At 34.5% G+C, this 22967-nt stretch overlaps 1 protein-coding gene across 1 annotated transcript; it reads right to left on the bottom strand.

Moving 5' to 3' along the window:
• Window positions 1-9299: 9299 nt before the first annotated feature.
• On the bottom strand, window positions 9300-22791 carry LOC137386987 (GDP-fucose transporter 1-like). Its single transcript, XM_068073248.1, has 6 exons — window positions 22632-22791; window positions 21482-21542; window positions 19960-20100; window positions 17712-17828; window positions 13390-13498; window positions 9300-10688 (listed from the first exon to the last, which is right to left on the bottom strand). The coding sequence occupies exons 1-6, from the start codon at window positions 22709-22711 to the stop codon at window positions 10141-10143; spliced, it is 1056 nt and encodes a 351-aa protein (XP_067929349.1). The 5' UTR covers window positions 22712-22791; the 3' UTR covers window positions 9300-10140.
• Window positions 22792-22967: the final 176 nt, after the last annotated feature.

Below are 22967 nucleotides of genomic sequence, written 5' to 3'. Positions count from 1 at the left end.
TTGAAAGTTTTAATTTTTTAATGTCCCAACCACACCAGTATGACACCAGATCATCTCGGTCTAACGCTCCAAAGGCAATCGCCTGCAACACAAACACATATTTTAACAGCTTCATTCCACGAACTTCTCGGGATATTAGATTGGGAGATCATTAGAACAGGAAAGTTTTATTAATTGATGTTTTAAATTCACTTGTTCAAATAGATAAATTTTTATTCTTATACAATCTATGCAAACGGTCTCCACTTCCTCCTTTTGAGGTCTCGAGACTCTTTTTAATCAGAATCAGAATCAGAATCAGCAAACAGTTCCATTACAATCAAAATATTGAAAAGTGGCGTTGCTGTGCCCCCGTAGTTTAGGGAAACTGTCAGATGTGTAGACTATTCTGTTAATGTATTTGATTAAACATGAGTGGTTGTTTGTTATAGCACAATACTTTCTGCAATACTCTGATTTTTGGCAACTTGAAAGCAGTGTTGGCTCGGTTTGAACCAGTCGAAAAAAAACGGGTTTTATGGTTTTTTTTAAATTTTTGTGTGTGAAAAACATAATATTTTAAGCTCCTAGTGGTTTCTGTGTGGCAGAAATGCAATTCTATGTGTTTATCAGCTGTGGAAGTTTATTTAGGACACAGTAGTAAAGTGATGGCAGAGCGCAAGTTGAAGCTACATGATATCCTAACACAACAATGAATTAGGGAATTTCATTTTCAATTGGTTTTATCAAGTGATATGAGGATCCCTTTACTGATGAAATATAAAAACCTTGTGAAATATACTAATCCCATCATCGTTTCCAATAATGAATGAATACTTTCTCAAGTCTGGCCAGTGAAAAAGATTGCTTATAATTAGAAATTAAAACAATAACACCCTTTTAGGCAAAAGCTTTGATTTTGCAAACTAATATTTCATTTATTGGGCACAAGCCAAAATAGTTAGATTGTTAGAATTCAGTTTATTAAGTGTTTTGTGTTTTGCGCCTCAAATTTCCAACATGCCTCGCAAACAGGATCTCGTTTGACAGTTTTTCACTCAAACTGCAGAAGGCAAAGGTTTTAAAGCAAAATGTAATAGGTGTGCTGTCGTAACGCAAGGTCACACAGATAGGCTTAAAGTTCACGTAGCAAAATGTCAAGCTGACAATACCAATTTAGACAGTGATGATAGAAGGTAAATCATCTGCCACTGCTCCAATCACTAGCAATGCATCTGCATTATGCTCTGCTCTTCCCCAACGATCGTTGGGGAAGAGCCACACAACTAATCGTTGGGATTAGAATTTCTACTTATACATAGAGCTGTATGTAATATATTCACTTTATGTGATAAGATTTTTGCTCTGTATTTCCTCAATCATGTTTGATTATAATGATACAATAAGTAATAATAAATACAATAAATGAAATATTCATTCATTCTGAACTTTCCATGTTTTTTCTCTTTTTTCCCACAATAACTCCCACAGTACCATCTTTACCAGATGATTCCACATATGTATGTTCAATCCTCAATCATGCAGCTATAGTAAGTGATGTTAATTAGACTTGAAATTGCAAAAACCTTGGTCAAATTATAAAAACCGGTTTAAACCAAATAAATCTAGTTTTTTAGGTTTTTTCATAAAAACCGTGGTTTTTTTCCAATCCTGCTTAAAAGATAAATGACGAAGATACAATGCAATTTGTTCAATCAACTTCAATGAACAGAAAATTATTTTTTGCAACCTTCTCACACCTGACTTTGCATGTACTTCTGCAGTGTAAGACCAATAAATGTTTGTGTGAATGTAAGATTCCATTACGGTCTAAAATGATTACTTAATCATCATTGAACATCTCTGGGTCTGCAAATTAGCATCACAAGATAATATGCGGCATATTATTGAGATGCAAGCTTGCATGCAGTAAATTAAGCAATAAAGGCATGTTTATGAAACCCATGGTCACTATAGTGTGTATGGGAAGGTGCTATATACTGATTGCATTTTTCAAAAGATAATTTTTTGGATTATCAGAATTGGTAAAAAATCATGTCATAGCTGGGGGTTTGAAAGAAAATTATATTAAAATGCTTATTCGTGAAACAATGAAATCATTTTATTTGTTTATCTCTTAGCCTTCATTTACTCACTTGCTCTCCAAGACTTTACACAGTACAGTGAGTGCCACAAGTGGATTTGTTTTATTTCTGTGTCATTGAACTAAAATATCTTCTATCTGTTATAAAATCGCATTTATTATTTATAGCATTGGACTTTCCCTTGTCAAAATAGGGTGTTAAAGCTTTGAGATTGTTTGAAAATGCATAATGGTAAAAGGAAAAATTTTGGCTAATGCAACATCAACATTTGGCATGTAATTCTATATTAAATTGTTGCTCAACCTGAATAGGATAAGGAGTAAGAATGGGGTGCCAGGCCAGTGTTGCAGCACAGACTAATAAAGCTTCTTCTGGTGCCAACACTCCCAAAGATCTCTCAAATTCATCATCCTTAGGCTGCTCCCGAGCTGATGACCATCAGTTTGTTATCAGGACATTAAAACTTTCGGTAAGTACACATGTAAGTCAAACGGTTTCGGTAAGTACACATATAGGTTATCAGGGTGTTAAAACTTTTGATAAGTACACGTGTAGGTTATCAGGATGTTAAAACTTTCGGTAAGTACACATGTAAGTTATCAGGATGTTAAAACTTTCGGTAAGTACACATGTAAGTTATCAGGATGTTGAAACTTTTGGTAAGTACACATGTAAGTTATCAGGATGTTAAAACCTTCGGTAAGTACACTTGTAAGTTATCAGGATGTTAAAACTTTCGGTAAGTACACATGTAAGTTATCAGGATGTTGAAACTTTCGGTAAGTACACATGTAAGTTATCAGGATGTTAAAACCTTCGGTAAGTACACATGTAGGTTATCGGGGTGTTAAAACTTTAGGTAAGTACACATGTAAGTTATCAGGACGTTAAAACTTTCGGTAAGTACACATGTAAGTTATCAGGATGTTGAAACTTTCGGTAAGTACACATGTAAGTTATCAGGATGTTAAAACCTTCGGTAAGTACACATGTAGGTTATCGGGGTGGTAAAACTTTAGGTAAGTACACATGTAAGTAATCAGGATGTTAAAACCTTCGGTAAGTACACATGTAGGTTATCAGGATGTTAAAACCTTCGGTAAGTACACATGTAGGTTATCGGGGTGTTAAAACTTTAGGTAAGTACACATGTAAGTTATCAGGATGTTAAAACTTTCGGTAAGTACACATGTAAGTTATCAGGATGTTGAAACTTTAGGTAAGTACACATGTAAGTTATCAGGATGTTAAAACCTTCGGTAAGTACACATGTAGGTTATCGGGGTGTTAAAACTTTAGGTAAGTACACATGTAAGTTATCAGGACGTTAAAACTTTCGGTAAGTACACATGTAAGTTATCAGGATGTTAAAATCTTCGGAAAGTACACATGTAAGTTATCAGGATGTTAAAACTTTAGGTAAGTACATATGTAAGTTATCAGGATGTAAAACTTTAGGTAAGTGCACATGTAAGTTATCAGGATGTTAAAACCTTCGGTAAGTACACATGCAAGTTATCAGGATGTTAAAACTTTCGGCAAGTACACATGTAAGTAATCAGGATGTTAAAACTTTAGGTAAGTACACATGTAAGTTATCAGGACGTTAAAACTTTCGGTAAGTACACATGTAAGTTATCAGGATGTTAAAACTTTCGGCAAGTACACATGTAAGTAATCAGGATGTTAAAATCTTCGGTAAGTACACATGTAGGTTATCAGGATGTTAAAACTTTAGGTAAGTACACATGTAAGTTATCAGGACGTTAAAACTTTCGGTAAGTACACATGTAAGTTATCAGGATGTTAAAACTTTCGGCAAGTACACATGTAAGTTATCAGGATGTTAAAATCTTCGGTAAGTACACATGTAAGTTATCAGGATGTTAAAATCTTCGGTAAGTACACATGTAAGTAATCAGGATGTTAAAACTTTCGGTAAGTACATATGTAAGTTATCAGGATGTAAAACTTTAGGTAAGTACACATGTAAGTTATCAGGATGTTAAAACCTTCGGTAAGTACACGTGTAGGTTATCAGGATGTTAAAACTTTAGGTAAGTACACATGTAAGTAATCAGGATGTTAAAACTTTAGGTAAGTACACATGTAAGTTATCAGGACGTTAAAACTTTCGGTAAGTACACATGTAAGTTATCAGGATGTTAAAACTTTCGGCAAGTACACATGTAAGTAATCAGGATGTTAAAATCTTTGGTAAGTGCACATGTAAGTTATCAGGATGTTAAAATCTTCGGTAAGTACACATGCAAGTTATCAGGATGTTAAAACGTTCGGTAAGTACACATGTAAGTTATACAGTTTGTGATTTTGTTTATGTCAAGATCTTGTAGGTTTCTCATGCTGGTCCTCATCTCTTATGCTTTTCATATGCTTTGTTTGTAGATCGAAGACTTCATCAATATCTTACAGAACAATCATGTTTTAACAGAACTTTTCATGTCTGACTGCAAGGTGAATGCGTCTGAGATGGAACAGATTTCAAAAGCCCTGATTGCATCAGAATGTCCCCTAATGGTTGGTGATTATTTGATGTAACTCTCAGTTTAGGTGAGGCCATATTTTTTATTTACTCATGTTTGGATTGGCCAATACTTCATAGTATCAGCAATTCAATTTACACGCGTAAAAAAAGTAAAATGGTTTACTGTGATGCTGGCAGTCGTGTGAGGCAAGGGAGAACCACAATTAAACAGTAGGTAATTTTATCCTTCACTGCTTTTTTCTAGCAAAATTAAATATCATTTTATTAAATAAGTGATCATTTGTTATAACATACTGGTAGTAAGATAAATATGACAGAAAACTCAGCCAAGGCCAGGATTACCCCAAAAGGGACTTCATATTACCTTGGTCCAAAAGAATGGTGTAACTTGGCTGTTTTGCCTAGATTATTGCAAGGTCCAATAATACCCCTGCTATGTGTAGATGACAGTATTGACACGTTGAAAACAGGTTCTGTGTTTAGTTACACAGACCTCATACAAGTATAGGTGCTGGCAAGTGAAACTGGAAAAGAGCATCTGAAAAATCAGTGTTTGCTATTCTCACAGAAGTTTGCAGATGAGATGTATTTCCTTTTGACTTGACACCGACCTCCTAGATGTTTGAGTGGCTGATAAAAACTGTACTATGAGAGCGTAACTGAAATAGCATCTGAATTTACTTTTATGGCTTCAGCTACTAACCTGAAACTGAAATCAGAGATCTGTTTAACAATAAAGTGTAGTACTTGCACTAACTAGCACTGTTAACCATTATGTGTAATGTATGCAAATAGTCATTACATTGGTTAAGATACTCTTGCTTAAAGCGCTTGTTTGGAGTTAATAACTAGCACTGTTGACCGTTACGGCATAACAATTGACAAGGTTATTTTTGTGCTAGTTATTAACAATTAACTTGAGGTTAATGTTAATAACTAGCGCTGATGACTGTTACGCGTAACTATTGTTAAGCTGGCCCATACACAGATATCGTTTTAGTAAAGACTTTAGTAAAGACTTTGCTTTCTAGGCAAATTATTAAATTTGTTAGATAATTATTCTACTGCCTGTGCGCCACCGGGCATTTATCTAGTGTATTATATGATATAGCGTAAGATCGGCAGTTCAACATCATATGGATTTCTTTACTGCTTGGTAGAGTCTTGATCTATCCATCAACGAATTTGAGTTTGATGGAGCGCAGTTTCTGCCACCCTTACTTACTGCTAAAAAATCGCTTCAGACACTCAGGTAATCATTTTTGCTATCAACAGCACACTGTCATATTCATTGTGTATTAAAAGTACATGTACAATAGTACTTTCATTGCAAAGCCTTACAGGGTGCTCAAAAATATTTCTTTCTTATTAGGTTGTCAGAAAATGTGATGAATGGAATGCCTCTTGGTGCCATCCTTCAAGCTCTAGATACTCATAACCCATTATTAACCTCACTTTATATAGATAACTGCATGGAAGGTGGGTGTGCAGCCATCACCGTGGCTTTTAATGATTGGTGAATGACAGAACACACACTACTACCAGTTACAGTGTTGGGATGGAGTAGTTTAACCCCTTTATAACAAGTAACAATATGTTACAGAGGACACTGCACTGTTAAATGATGAATTAGTTTAACCCCTTTATAACAAGTAACAATATGTTACAGAGGACACCACACTGTTAAATGATGAATTAGTTTAACCCCTTTATAACAAGTAACAATATGTTACAGAGGACACTACACTGTTAAATGATGAATTAGTTTAACCCCTTTATGACAAATAACAATATGTTACAGAGTACACTACACTGTTAAATGATGAATTAGTTTAACCCCTTTATAACAAGTAACAATATGTTACAGAGGACACTACACTGTTAAATGATGAATTAGTTTAACCCCTTTATAACAAGTAACAATATGTTACAGAGGACACTACACTGTTAAATGATGAATTAGTTTAACCCCTTTATAACAAGTAACAATATGTTACAGAGGACACTACACTGTTAAATGATGAATTAGTTTAACCCCTTTATAACAAGTAACAATATGTTACAGAGGACACTACACTGTTAAATGATGAATTAGTTTAACCCCTTTATAACAAGTAACAATATGTTACAGAGGACACTACACTGTTAAATGTTGAATTAGTTTAACCCCTTTATAACAAGTAACAATATGTTACAGAGGACACTACACTGTCAAGGGATGCAGTGAGCACTCTAGCTAATCTTATCCAAAAGGAAGGAAGTCAGCTAAAGGAACTATCTGTGAGTCATGTGAGTATTTTTATTTGTGTCATCCATGGCCTTATAGCATACAGAGTCCTGTGGTCAAAACTGGAGACAAAACTGCTAGTTTCCAAACAAACAGATCATTTTATATGACCTACATGTATAATGGAGAGACCACAACATTAACAATCAAAAATAACTCCCATTTGCAAGTTTTACCTAAATTGACATAAAGATCGAATTCTGATAGATTTTGTATCTGCAACCAGTTTCTGGTTTGAGTTTTTAAAGGAATAATATGTTTTGTAATAAAACTAACAAATTAATTCAAATTAGATTATACTGTACATTAAATTACCAAACTCCTTTGTCAAAAAAGCGCGTTCATATAGGCCTCTATGCGCTTTTTTGGCAAATGAATTTGGTAATGAATTGACGAAATAATTGATGTAATGAATATATATATATATATATATATCTTTGATTTGTAAACCATCTCACACTTATTGACTACTGTTCAGCACTGGTGTCTTTCTTTAGCTAACTATCTACAATCTAAATTCTTTTTAAATTGATGTCTAACCTCGTTTTAACTGCTCTTTATTTGCTGTTTTATTATTTGTCGTATCTGGTAGACATCATTTACCTAAATTCTATTAACAAACTTTTTCTTTATTAAAAATGCTTTATGAATGAATGTTACAAGTTTTTTTAATTAGGTTGGAATTTCTCACCATATAAAACAAAGCATTACGGAAACATGTTTAGTCGAATGTTAACACTTGAGTTGTTAAGATTTATCATTTCTTAATTCTGTCATCAGCTTTTTCATTAGGTTTTGTAAAATAGTTTTACATCGACTTAAAGGCATGATTGCTAGCTTTTCAAACATTTGTTAAATAGGTTTGTTTCACACAAGTCTTTGCAATTTTTATGTCAAGTGTAAACCTTTCTTTAACTAGATGCTCCTTTGGAATATACAAGTTCAACAATAAACTCTATATTATGTAGCTTAGTATTATATATACTGTATGAAATGTATAATATTGTTATTATATGTACATATATTATGTACATGCTGCTGTTAAAAATATACAACATCTGTTACTCTTGTCTGCAGATAACAGTAGACTTTCTCCAAACATTATGCGACGCAGTCTCAGCATCAAAGAGACCAATCGACTCCCTTGGATTTTCCAATGTTTATGATATTTCTGAAGAAACAAGTTGCCCATTTGGGTTTTCTTCCGACGTGTTCATAAAACACCTATCTCTTAAATACAACTACCTTACTGATGAAAACATTCGTGATTGGGTCAAACAGTGGGGCGTGGATAAGCCTACCGTGAAAACTATCACGATTGACCCTGGAAACCCATCAGTTACAATAGTTGGCAGAAGACTTTTGGACAATTACATGAAGAATGATTTAAAATCTGACGACACAGCTAGTGATCATTCATCTGCCGCGTCATCCACAAGCAATAAACACCCACAGCGGTTCTGGTCAATGGAGAGCCTTTTTATTAAGTAACTGATACTTGTAGATTTCAAATGAACTGCTCGTCTGAAGACACAAACGCATTGGTATAACTACCTGCAACCATTGTCATTTTACATTGCAGCATTTCGTAGCGTTAGAAAGTTGAAACTTTGATAATTATTGTTTTAGCATTAGAAATTGTACGCAACCATTTACAAAATATTTTGGATTTAAATTTGTTAACTCAATTTTCACTATTATTGTTAAATGCTCTGGCTAAATATTCTTGTCATACGCAAACAAGCGTATATGCCGATAAACCCACCCTGAAAAATATTTCTTTTGGCTCTGGGAACCCAGCGGTTAAAAGGGTTGGCAAAAGACTTTTGGACAATTACGTGAAGAATGGTTTAGTATCAGAGGACACAGCTAGTGATCATTCACCTGCCGCGTCGTCCGCAAGCAAGATAAGTACACCATTCTGGTCAATGAAGAGAATCCTTGTTAGATAACTGATATTCACTTGTAGATTTTATATAAACTGCCCTTTAGTGTCATAAACACATTGGTATAATTACCAGCCAGCCTTGTCGTTTTACATTGCAATCAGCATTCCATAATGCTCATCAAACTGTAGCTGTGGTGATTGTGTTCTATTGCTTGCAATTATACACATTAACTTATTTCGTGCATATTTTTATAGTTGTCATATTAAGTTTTCATCAAATTTTTCCTCTAAATATTCTTGATCTACACACGCAATCATATCGTGCATCTTCACTCAATTTTGATGGAAGTCATTAGTTAGGACTACATTTTTATAGACTTTTGTTAAAATCCATATTTACTTACCAAATCAAAATATAGTGTTTTTTAATTTTGTGAAATATTTGCAACTTTTATGTTATATGTGAGAGAGCGAACTGCTCAGGCACAACAATAACTGCTGTGAATCCATCTAAACATGGTTATCTTCCTGAAACTTTAAATTTATTGTGGTAACATAAATTATGAGCAAAGGGTTAGAATTCTTGATTGGATACATTCACCACAAAATGAGATTTAGTTTTAGTATGAAACTGCTAAAATCTAGGATGCATGTTAGAAAATATAGGCAGGATTTTCGCTTTTCTGATGACAAGTGAAAAGTGGAAAGACAAGTAGAAAAAAACAAACAATAGATAGCAAACAAACAAAAACCAAAATAGTCAGAGCAAAGTTACCGGTACACAAAAAATCAAATATACTAAATACAGATCTGGCAAACTGCTTACAGCCTGGAATGGTACAACGGTGCAAGGCATACACATTGGATCAATTGGTGGCATAAATTCATGAGAAACATTGCCTAGTACATAGATGCATATTTAATCAGCGTGTAATACTGTTCTAATACTACAGGTCATGCAAATTGATCATGCCAGCAAATAACAGTGTTTACACTAGACTGTTCATTATGCAAGAGTAAACAGAAATGATTGTTATAGCCATCTATGTAAAACCTTTGACATTGACATCACTGGTCCCACATATGAGAACTTACTTGCGCTTCTTCGAATGAAGATGGTTTCATGCAATATTGGCAAATTAATATAGCTAAGTCAATATAAATTATTCAATAAAACTGCTTGCGATGCCTACTCAAAGTTTTAATTATGAGTAAATGTCTGCTAATCGATGCATTGAATTCCGATCATGCAAAACCAGCTGAAAGCTTCAAATGATTGTTCACAGCAGTTAACAGAAAAATTATTTCGAGGATAGCTATAAGAAAATGAGTGGGTAGAAGGAATGTAAAGAAAAGAAATGAGATCAAACTAAGGTTATTTTGGCAGCAAAGATTTTGTGTCATCACCACTCTTTGCTGGCTCAATATCAGGTACTTTCTTGTCGTCCGATTTGGATTTAGCCAGTTCAGACCTTTTCACAATTGTATACATAAAGGAGCCAAAGAGTACTACGCCATTGCTAAACCACCACATGCCACTTCTCTCCTCCTTGAACCACACAGAGCCCATAACGGTCTGGGCACAAGCCTTAGCTGTGCCAGACACGTTGTGGGTAAGGGGGGAGGTAACCTGTATCTGTAGCCCCGTCACATATCCAATAGCAAAGCCAGCGATTCCTGCGGCAGCCATGAAGCCCCAGAAAGAAGGGCTAGCGATATTCTGGTACTTGTAAATTGTAGGAATTTCACCGAATATGACAATAAGCGGTAAAAATATAATAGCTCCATTGATATTGTTGTACAGGGTGAGTCTCCAGACATTGTTGTCAACCGCTGGGAGTGTCCTTTTGGTTAAAATAGCATTCAGTGCCACACACAAGCTAGCTGATACTCCGAAAAATACTCCAACAATTGACAGAGAACCTGCAAAAACCGAAAATGAAAGTAGGCATAAATCAATGACAGTATAAACAGTAAACGTGCTCACCTCAACCCTTTCATTGCCATAAGCGCATTTATGCAAAATCTATGGTCGACTGCCTATGCGCATTTTTGCGAATTTCACAACAATTGCGTAGTAACTTAATTTTAGTATTCGTTGACAACATAACCAACGATCTTTAGTAATTTTATGGTATTGACAGTGTTGTCCGAATATTTCTCTATAAAATTAGCCTCAATTCGTGAAGCAATTTTAAATCTTTGTTTGGGAATTTCCAAATCAAAAACGCACATTTTTTTCTGACATTCGAACTATTGAGTATTATTATGGCTTTCGCCAGTACCTCCTGAGTTAGAAAACAAAGAATTACTCATGTTGATGACATTATAGCCGATTCAGATTTTAGTGATTACACAGATACTGAAAGTGGCAGCATTGACTGTGATGGTGGTGAAAGTAAGCTTAGTAAGAGTAAAGAACATTGTAGAGGATCGTTTTAGCTTCTTAGCGATCGTAGCTTCACATAGTTTTAGCAATGCTCAAAGCATAGATACATTGAATCTTTTGAATAAGCACTGTTTGTTAACATGTTGGCAAAATAAACTAGAAATTTCACTGTCGTACAGCCCACGACCAAAGAGATGGCCAGAGATATTGGCAAAAAAAGAAAGGGTACTGATGGTTGAGAAATGCAATATTAGCAGTCAAATGGCCCTGCAGTGCAATAGGATAACTGCAATGGTAGCTGTAATGTACTGGGTGTGGGTGTTATTATATACAACAAACAGCAATAATGAATGGAAAAGATGTTTATATTTTCCCCCTGCAATAGGAGAAATGCAATATTGGCCAATATTAGAAGTAAAATGCACTGATATTCTTAGAATAATCTTATTTTATTAATATAGTAATAGTAGAAAACCAATGCACAATTTTGTTTACATTTCAAAACGTCATAGGTAGCAATATCGAGAAATTGCGGTATTTATATAGATTTTTAGAAAATTTATTTAAAAAGTCTTTGGTCATGACAAACAGCAATAATGAAAGGAAAATATACGTTTATATCTCTCCCTTGCAATAGGAGAAATGCAATGTTGGCCAATATTAGAAGTAAAATGCACTGATATTATTAGAATAACCAATATTGTTAATATAGTAATACAGCAATAATAGAAAACCTATGAGCGTTCACGCGTCTCGAAGATTTCTGCAAACTGAAGAAAAATAAAAGCTGTTATAAAAGTGTTATGAAGCTGTAGGCCTAATTTACTGTAATGTATGTAATTCAACAACAATAAAGAAATATGTTTATTATAACTCTGAAATGCAAAATTAGAAGTAAAATGGCAAGCTACTGTGTACTATACACAGTTTGAAAGTAGGTTGCGTTGAATGTAGAATGGTTTTGATAAGCGATCTTTAACAGAAAGGGAGTATGAGCATTCACGCGTCTAAAACTGTAGCAAAATAAAAAAACGTTCTCGTCATAAAGGGGCGTTGTAGTTCGGCCCTAGCTTGTACATAAGTTGCAAAGAATTTCGGCTAACGTTTTAAATAATGAAACCTTCGGTGATTGGACAAAAAACACAGGCTGATAAACTGTGTACCACAATTTCGTACCTGTAAATCGGTCTACGCCTCAAACGGTCTACGTTTATTACAGAAACCTTCGAATAAATTCGATTATAAGTAAAAAATGCCATAGACTGATGAAATGAGCACGGTTTTCTCATGAAATGCGCACTGCTAAATAGTTCTACTATCTGTCGCACGGCTTTATTGGCGTTTCAATTTTCGGTCTTAACTTTTATTAAACCGAGCTTTTCAAGCGTTTTGTAGCAATTTTCGTCCAAATTAATCTGTCTATTTGTGTATAATCCGATCAGATGGGTAAGTTTTAAGATAATACCGACGGTTTACAAAGACTTAGTAACATATTTAAATAGGTTTAAATGTGTTTTGTATCGTTATTATACTTTAACGACTTTACAAAACGATGCTTAAATTTGTTGATGAAATTTCTAGACAAGGGTTCGTCTCATTGTTGATGAATAATTTTCGTAAGTTGTGTGCACATGCATTTATCATAAAAACTCCCACACTTCGCTCGGCTCGTTTAGTCGTGGGAATATATAACAAAAATGTTCGAGATAGAGTTTGAAGTTGAAAAAAATTGTATACATATCATGAAGTAAAATCGGCATTTTCAGTAAAATGGCTGGCAGTAGGCTGAAAGCTAAATTTGTACATGGATGGTAGTGAAAGGGTTAAGGCAGCAACATTCAATGACACCCACATAAACTACCTCCTTGCATTATAGGTAAACAATATGGTAAGAAAACAGTAAATAATATTTGTGACATAATTATATGTCATATAATGCTGAATCTCCACATAAAACCGTGTGTACACACTATGCAAGCTAAATAAACATACTTTACATATCTGCTTAGCTGTGCTGCATGAAAAAAAGGGTTTATCTCAGCAGTATGATCAAACATGAGAACTTTTCATGACAAAGGAGCAGACACTTATCGGTGTTGCATAGCTAAGGGGTGTAATCGACTATGGTCTATGTCGTCGTGGGTCTATGTCGGATGGTGAAATGGTGTGTATTTGTTATACATTAAAAGAGAAGGTCTGTGTTACATAGGAACAATGCTCGGAAGCTAAACATACCTGCTCCTTTCTCCTGATCAACACCAAGAAAGAATCCTCCGATGATCACACCGCAACAGAGAAGAGCTTTGATACTAGTTGTCTGCCCGAGTATCACGTATGTGCAGATCTATAAACATACAGGAACTGTGTGTCATCTAAAACACGGACTCACCATACAATGCAGAGCTACTTACATGTGTAACTTCTCTACGCTGACTAGTCACATGCATATATGGCACCTGCCAAGATCTTTTACTAACATCGTGAAAATTACCAAGTTTCCATAAAGCTATACCAATGCAACACATTTCCATGATGGCACTGCAATGCCATCATGGTAACAGCCGTTGATTTGAGCAGCCGCTCAGTTTAAATCGGGTTTAAACTGAGCAGTTTAAACCCGATTTAAACTAGCCGAAAAAAAACCGGTTTTTATTGGGTTTTTTTCATTATTTTTTGTGCAAAACATTATTTTCAGCTCCTAGTGGTTCCTGTGTGATAGAAATACAATTTTATGTAATTACCAGCGGTGGAAGTTCATTTAACACATAGTAATAAGGTGGTGGTAGAGCTCAAGTTGCAACTACAGTGCAACCTCGGTTCTTGAACACAATCCGTTCCAGAAGGTTGGTCGAAAACCGAGTTGTTTGAGTTCCGAAACAGGTTTTCCCATTAGAATTAATATATATAAGTTTTAATCCGTTCCAACACCCTGAATGTTTACATTTTTAGTATTTATACATTATTTTATGCATGAAATTGCACATTAAAATGCTGACCAACACATAAAAAGCAATGTATATCTCAGAAAATGTTAAGCAAAATGGCAAAGACACAAATAACATAAACATAAATGTAACCCAGGCTAATCGTACGTTCGCATTGTCGTAATCTTCCATACGAAAGATTACGCTAACATGAACGTGTAAAAATAAAAAAAAGGATAAAGAAAAGAATTATGAATAGGATTTTTTACTCGGTTACAGGATGTTCTTTTCTCTTAAAATATCTATCCAATGACACTTGCTTCTGCCTTCTTTTTAGCACTTTTCGGAAGTGGTTCATGATATTGTCGTTAAAGTCATTGATGACTCTGGTGGCTGCAGCTTTATCGGGGTGGTGGAGCTTGACGAAATTCTGTAACTCAGCCCATTTGCTACACATTTGTTTAATCTCGGCAATGCGACAACAGTTGGTCACGGAGAGAGCCATCTACACCCGTACGCCGCTCAGCATCCCACCCTCACGTACGCACTCACGCGTCGTACCGGCGTTTGAACTCCGATTTTTGTTCAAACTACGAAGCAAGAATTTCTTAAATTTTTTGTACGAACTCCGATTTGTTCGAACTGCGAGTCGTTCAAAAACCGAGGTTGCACTGTACATAAAATCCTAATGAATGAATTAATAAATTTCATTTTCAATTGCTTTTATCAAATGATACGATGAACTCTTAACTGGTGACATATGAAAACCATGTGAAATCATCGTTTTTAATAATGAATGAAAACTTTCTCAAGTCTGACCAGTGAGAGAGGATTGCTTATAAAGAGAAGGCTTTTGGGCAAAAGCCTTAGGTTCGCAAACGAATATTTCTTTTAGTGGGCACAAGCCAAAGTAGTTGGATTGTTAGAATTTAGTTTATCAAGGTTTTTGTGTTTCGAAAAATCAACTCTAGTACTAGCATTGAGCGGATATTCTCTACATTTGGGTTTGTCTATTCAAAAGTCAGAAATAGATAGGGCACAGGGAAAGCTGGGAAACTTGTATTTATTTATCGTATGACCAATACCTAAGTAAATATTCAGTCACATGTTCATTCTGAAATTTCCATGTTTTCTCTCTTTTTTTCTCATAACTCCCCCAGTACCATCTTTAACAGATGATTCCACATATGTATGTTTAATACTAATCGTATAAACCATAAACACCGGTTTAAACCATAAAAACCTAAGTAATTCGATTTTTTCATAAAAACCATGGTTTTTTCCAACCCTGACTCGCATGTGCGCATAGATCGTGCTTTGCTAGCAGTAACAAGACCATCCTACTCTATTCCTTTGAGCAATAGAATATAAAGATAAATCGCTGACAAAATAGTCTTCTCTGTTGTAGCCCTAACAACAGTAGACAAACATATCAACAGGCATACATAAATATATATGTATATACAATATATATATTATATATACATATATATGTATACACATATGTATACATACATATGCATATACATATTATATGTATATATATATGTATATATATATATATATACCGTACACATATATATATATTTCTCAAAGTATGTGGATATGTGTGTCATTCTGGCTATAGAGCACGCTGATTAGTTTACCAATGCAGCCACTCGTTACGATGCCCCTGTTAAAAAATTTTTTTTCGTAAAGTTCAATTACTATATCTGGGATCAAGGCCAATTCTTCTCAAGCGGACAATTATATTGCCTTTATGGAAAGAACCTCGACATTATCTCTTCATTCAGTTAGATAAAGACAGTACGATATCTCATTTTTACATTTGTACCAGTGTCGAGAGATACCAGTATTATCTCATTCAAAGTTTTGATAGACAGCTTCTGGTGAACAGTAATCTTTTTTATACACACACATACACTTCTATGCAAGAATTGTTATTATTAATTCAACATATTCAGACCTTTATTTTGTTTTCTCAGTTTATATTAATTGTATCATTACCGAATCATCTCTTATTGTAATTGTAGCAGAACAGACTTAATTTAGCTATTATATACTTGCTAATTATTTCAAATTTACACTTAAAACCTTTTGCAGTCATTTTATTTTTTTAATTTATTTGACCTGCACAAAAAGATTTTCTTCATGATATGAAGTTTGAAAGTTACAGTTATTTGACAAGGTTTGAAAACCTTTACAGTTGTTTTTATTTTTTCTCTTAATTTATTTCAATTACACAAAAAACTTTTCTCATGATATGTAGTTTGAAAGTTAACATGGCAAATGTTTTTATATATTAAATACAAATAAATTTTCTGTTCAAAGACTTCTTTATTACCCGGGCAATGCCGGGTAGTACAGCTAGTATATATATATATATATATACAGTCAAACATGGATAACTCGTCCACGGATAGCTCGAACACATAGTTAATTCGAACATTTCCTTTGGTCCGTTCCCACGTAATGATAAATTGCTATAGATAACTCGAACTCAACACTGTTAATTCGAACTGTTTTTTTGCCCAACAGCTACCGAAACGGTTGTTTTCGCTTTAGAAAATCACTTTATTCAAAGCCATAGAGGTAAACTTCATCTTTTCGTAATTCATAAGCGTCGTTATTACCACCATCGGCAAAATATTTTTGTCAACGACTTTTCTAAAAGTTTGGTGAAATTTGATTTATACTGCGATACGATGAATAGCACGGGCTAGCCGGGTCACGCGCGCAAGAATTTTCGCCACGCACATACAAAACAAAAATCGCATGTTGTTTTGTATGTGCGTGGCGAAAATCCTTGAGTGCGTGACTCGGCTAGCCCGTGATGAATAGTTTTCCGACGTTGATTCCGTGTTGAATCAACGTCGGAATGTTGAATGTTTAAAACGTCTTAAAAAATGTTGTAATCAAACGTATACGTTGTCTGAGCTACAAAAAACTATTCATCGTTTGACCTAAACACAGAATACGTGTGTACATTCAATAAGTATCTATTAAAAAAGCGTGAGTGATATAGAATGTACCGTAAAACCTCGTAAAACTTCTAATTGAACTGCCTCGGAGTGTTGCTCTTAACGAATCCCAGGTAAAGTAAGGTAATCTGCATAAACTTCAAGAAAAAACAGCAAAATTGATCGTGGGTAAAACCCCAAAAGAAAAAAATGTCTTTTCTTTTGAGCATTTCAACAACGATCAAGTTTTGCCAATGTCAATCTGAAAAACGTCCTGGCAATAACATCACCTCAAACAACAAACCAATCTCAAGTGATAGAAAAATCTCTATACTTTTTCATGAAAACGTTTTAAACTTTACATTAGAAGCATTTAATTTGAAACAAGCTATTTGTGCTTTGGATTTATATTATAGTTTGTATATGTACATGTATCTACTAATAAATAAGTAAATATATGGACTTGTGACAGTGCTCTGATAACTTGAATGCTCTGATAATTCGAACACTTTTGCTCGGTCCCTAGAAGTTCGAGTTATCCATGTTTGACTGTATATATACATGTATATAGGTAATTGGTAGACATATAAAGTAGAGATAGATATATATCAGTAGACATATATGACAAGAGCGTAGTCAAATGGACGAGACAAAATGAGATAGTTCTACTAACCACATTGAAGACTGTCGTCAGGGATCGGCCGATGTAGTAGAAAGAAACATCTACATATTTCAGACAGAGGTTGTTGAAGGATATCATCATAACAAACATGAAGGAGAGCGGTAAAACCTGTAGAAATGCAGTGTTAAATCATATAAGGCATTAATTGATAGCGATTAGCACTGCACCATCTACAGAGCTGTAAATACATATAGACCAGTTCTGTGAATGATTTAATGCATCAACTGGGTTAATCTGACTTTCTTGTAGAAATTGCGTTTCTGGATCCATTTTGATCCCGTGGATCCATTTTGAAATATTTAATGTACAGTGATTGAGGGCAAATACAAAAAATACAACAAATGTTTGCCACAATATTCTTTAACTTTAACTTTGCAGAAAAACTTAAACATTTCCATTTCGCGCTGACATTAGTTTCACTTTGCAACCCTTTTTGTGGCTTTTTTCACGATGATCTGACGCATTGCAGCTATGTAGGTTTGATAAACTGTAGATCAACGAACTCGGATGAGTGTTGGGCTATGATAGTGACAATGAGTATTTATTATTACAATAATGATAATACCGTAACCTATAGTAATAATGGTAACTTGTCTAACTGGGTAGATGGTCCGCTTGCTAACAACGGTAGTATGAGAGTATGTAGAGACAAATTAAGTAAAGCATAATGTCATTTCGTTTGCTTTCAGTCAGAGTTACACGCGTAAAAGCAAAAGGATTTAGTTTGGTAACTTGTTTGCTTTCTAGAACTGGCTTATATACGGAGATATACGGTACTTAAATCAGAGAAGAAAAGCGAAATATTTGCCTTTCATATATACATGTACTTAGATAAAAGAAGAAATGAAAATATTTGCATTCATATCCCAAAAATACAGCCGATTTTCATATTTTGTAAGTAGCAGTTGATGTTCTCATCTCATAAGTATTACAATAGCTTTATAATGCAATCAGTCGCATTACAAAAAATTTATTCTTAAAGACCAGATTTTTCGCATTTAGCAGGTTTAGAAATAGAGTATGTTTATGTATATATCTATGTATGTAAATCTCCAGGGTCTGTTCAGTTGTCCAGTTATAGCGAAGAAGTTTTAGTAGTGAAAAATCCACTTCACAGAGGATTTGATCTCAGAGCCTCCAATTATGGAAGTATCGAGTTTATCCATTAGACTATGTGTTCAACTGAGCGAAGCCATTAATAACAGTGAAAATATTCATTACATTATATGCATAACGATGTTTTGTCATGCGTAATGATTGCTAGCTGGCCTCACAGCTCACAGACTCATGAGATGAATGATCGACGTAGCATGGGTAATATAACAGCTTATAAACAAGTGCAGGTAATGTAGTGTAAAGGTAATATAGTAACAAACGTAATGTTTATATGCTGCTTTTTATTACCCGCACAACGGAGGTCATTCAGCTAGTACATATATAGTGTATATATAGTATATAGTGTATATATATATATACATGCACATATATATACATGTACATATATATACATGTATATATATATACATGTATATATACATAAGTATATGTAGTGGAGTCCTATATATATGCGATTATTGACTAAAATTTCTCGCGGTAGCTGGCGCAAGAAAATTTACTGTAGTTTTAACTCCATTCGCGTAGTTAGAGTTCTTGTTTTTTATCTTAATTTCTTCAAAACAAAATTTGTAATTATATGTACATATAACAGCCTGTGTATGCTTATAGATAGCACAGTGGCACATGAGTTGTCAAGTCGACGCATACGTATATGTACATTCAGCCATAAAGAACTGAGAGGCAATAGAAAAACAGAAGCATTCAAGCAGCATCCAACAAACAAGATTAAGTTTCATAACACGTAGCAGAATTCTTTAATAGCATTCATGCGATGAGACGACTGGGATGTGTCATGAGATGGCTGACATGTGTCATGAGACGGCTGACATGTGTCATGAGGTAGCTGACATGTGTCATGAAGTAGCTGACATGTCTCATGAGGTAGCTGACATGTGTCTTGAGGTAGCTGACATGTGTCATGAGGTAGCTGACATGGGTCATGAGGTAACCAACAAGTCAAATTACCATTGCAATGACTATAATTGCTGGAGCTTTTTAAAAATAACATTAAAATAAAGCAATTAATGCAAACATAGGAAAAATTGTAGCTCCCCAAACTATGGTAACCTTTGTTGATGTAACTTTTAATCTCTTTATGGCACAGAAACAAAAGGAAACTCACCTCTCGACTCACTTTTACATCAATCTTGAATTCTGGGAAGGAAAATGCATTGGGCCAAAACCGTGACATGACACTGAATATCCAACAAAGCAAAATTGTAACGATACACTGGAACCAAGTGATGAACAATGGGGCGTCGAGCTAGAAAAGAGAATATAAATGCTCTTGATAAGTGTGGTTGATAAAATACTATTACTATGCTGAGATAACAGCAAAAAATAGTGATTGCAAAAGCAGACAAACATTTGACATGTAATGCGTAGCAACAGAATTTGAATCCCACAAAATACAAAAAAAATTAATTCAACAATAAAAAAAATATGACAAGTTTATCGGTGTACATATGTTGCAACGAATAAGTTTAAATCAAAAACATGTAGTCTAACCAGAATCAACAGTAACTCACAGACATCTACACATCAGTAGAAGAAAACTTTTGCAATGATAAAACAGTGACCAAAACTTCGTAAACAATTAGATAACCCTTGAAGATTTACTTGCAACAAATTTCACATTACAGTTATTTGGTATCAAGAGGTTTACCATGTCTTACTCCGCTGCGGTGTAGGTGCAAAATATGTGGAAATGTGATTACGAGCTCTTAAAAGCTCAAAAACGAACAATTAATCACCACCATCACGAAACCGCTGTAGATTGGAATCTCGCTAACTCGATAACAACACTAGCTTGTGATAAAATCGTGCTTTTTGAGCTCATTTTTCTTGGCGTTCAGCCTACTAAATATCCTGTAACAAGTAACCAATAGTTTATCTACCTTTCATAAAAGACTGAGATTATTTTACAGGCTGAACTTAAAGAATAATGGGTTTTAAGACACCCATCTCTATCATTCTCAATCGGACTAAACATCTCCAACTTCCATTCCTAAAAAGCTAGCATACGCCACATATTTATGGGCGGAGCTTGTTGTGTCGATTGCGTTGTTTTCAAGACCGATATTGAAACGCTGTAAAAAGCCTTCATGACTTTAAAAGTTAGTGAACCAATCGTCATTTTGAGTACAAAATTAGAATCAGCGTGATTTACAAAGAAAAAATAGGATAAAAGCTGTACGCGGCAGTTATGGTTTAATGTACATACTCCTTTGAATACGGGTTCAGCTCCACCAAGCTTACACAAAATTACTAAAGTGACAAAAACCAAAACCTGCAGAATTTTGAATCGGTGCGAGATAACATGTGCAATGGTCAGTCCATGCATAATTCACTTCAGACCATTATCTTACACATGTTTTGTGACAATGGGTAGTTCGTAATTGATATCCACATAAATGCGACATATTTTAACCCTAAATGCTGCAACTAAAGATATTGTTTCGCTATTTTACATGTTAGCAGAACCAAAAGATTCTAGCAAAATAATTTATGTAGTGCTCTAATATATTGTTGATTATTCAATGAATCACTGTAATAGACTAATGTCAAGAATGCTGTGCCTACATTTGAAAGCAAAGCTTGTTCTAACAGAAACAATTTACAAACTATAGGGTAATTTCACATACCTTAACATCGTCACCACTCAGAAGATGTTTGTTCAAAAAAACTAGAGAGATAGAAACAACCCTGAAACAAAACAGAGCATAACTAGAAAATTGAGTAGAGCTGTGAAATATATATGCAATCAAAATCATGAAGTCGTTCACAATCTTCACAACAGCTTCAATAATACAGACTATGAACATGCGATAACACGTTGTTCAGCAGGGAGCCCGTGTTACAAAAATGAAACCTGCATATGTCAAAACCAAACATAATTTTTATGGTTAAGACATGAAAAAACTGTATTTTACTAATCCATAAGTTGATAAACTCTATAATATACCTGCCCTTCAAAACAAAGCATATGTGCATCATTTGAAATTCTACAAACTCCAGTTAAAGATCTGATTTTCGCACTAAGACCGCTCAATGTGCCTTGAAAAAGTGTGGGAACACAATTCTAACTTGAAAATTTTGTTTGATTTATTTTGTAATTTTAAATTGTTTTGATCTTTTAAAGTAAGCATATCTTTAAGATCTCAGATCTTTTATTGTTCTAGGCCAGAAGGATTGGTAGAATTGACAAGTTTTAATAAAAGGAGTACATGTATATGTGCATTTTGCCTGTTTCGTGTTAGGAGTTTTATTAATATATGTAACAAATGATGGTTCAAGTTGTTCAGCACAACACTTGACATGTACTTTGCGTCTGGCAATTTTATCTTTTCTGATAGTGATTGAAAGCTCGCGTCTTCTGTCACTTTCGTAAAGCTAACACGACCCTTCAATCTAAATATAAAACACAAAACCTGATTTTGAACTTTCTCTAGTTTTTCAATACAAAATCTAACAATAGAGCCGTAGGTATGCGACTTTTTTTGTTTGCAGATCTGCATTTTTTAAAACCCTAAAAAGCATAACTAACTGTCTGACAGTTTTAGAAACAATAACAACAATACGAGAGTCTCATTTCTGTCCTCTTACTGTTTGTGTAGTTAAATATACACCAACAAAATTTAATTTGCAACTCCTAATCAAGTACGAAAACTAACACATTTCAGTTATGCAAACATTTCTTGCATTTTTTTAATATCGCTACAATGACCGTTTGAGTCATGGCAGTTTTATGCATGTTATAAAATGGTATTAATCTATTTATTCATGACAACGTACCAATAAGCGGCGACAACTGATGCAATTTTAAGCGAACGCTTGAACAGTGAGTCCATATTTGGTTCTTCAGCATCTGACATTATTTTGTGCAACTACAATTTAGTTGGAGCTCAATTTTGTTGAAGAATATGATAGAGCAAAATAATAGTACCGAACGGCTGCCAAGTAGCAATGTTTCCGCTTCGTGCGCGTCTAGCCGAAATCCGTACATCTCAGCATACAAACATATAACCTTAGCGCTTCCTAGTTTAAATCAGGCTGATGCTGGGATCTCCGCTAGGTTTCAACTGAGATCTTCATTACCGAATTATTTTGCCTACATAATTCGAGAGAGAC

This window comes from Watersipora subatra, chromosome 2, assembly GCF_963576615.1.
Source record: "Watersipora subatra chromosome 2, tzWatSuba1.1, whole genome shotgun sequence".
NCBI classification, from domain to species: domain Eukaryota; kingdom Metazoa; phylum Bryozoa; class Gymnolaemata; order Cheilostomatida; family Watersiporidae; genus Watersipora; species Watersipora subatra.
Note: the sequence above shows the minus strand (reverse complement) of the source record. Positions and strands in the feature narration are given on the sequence as shown.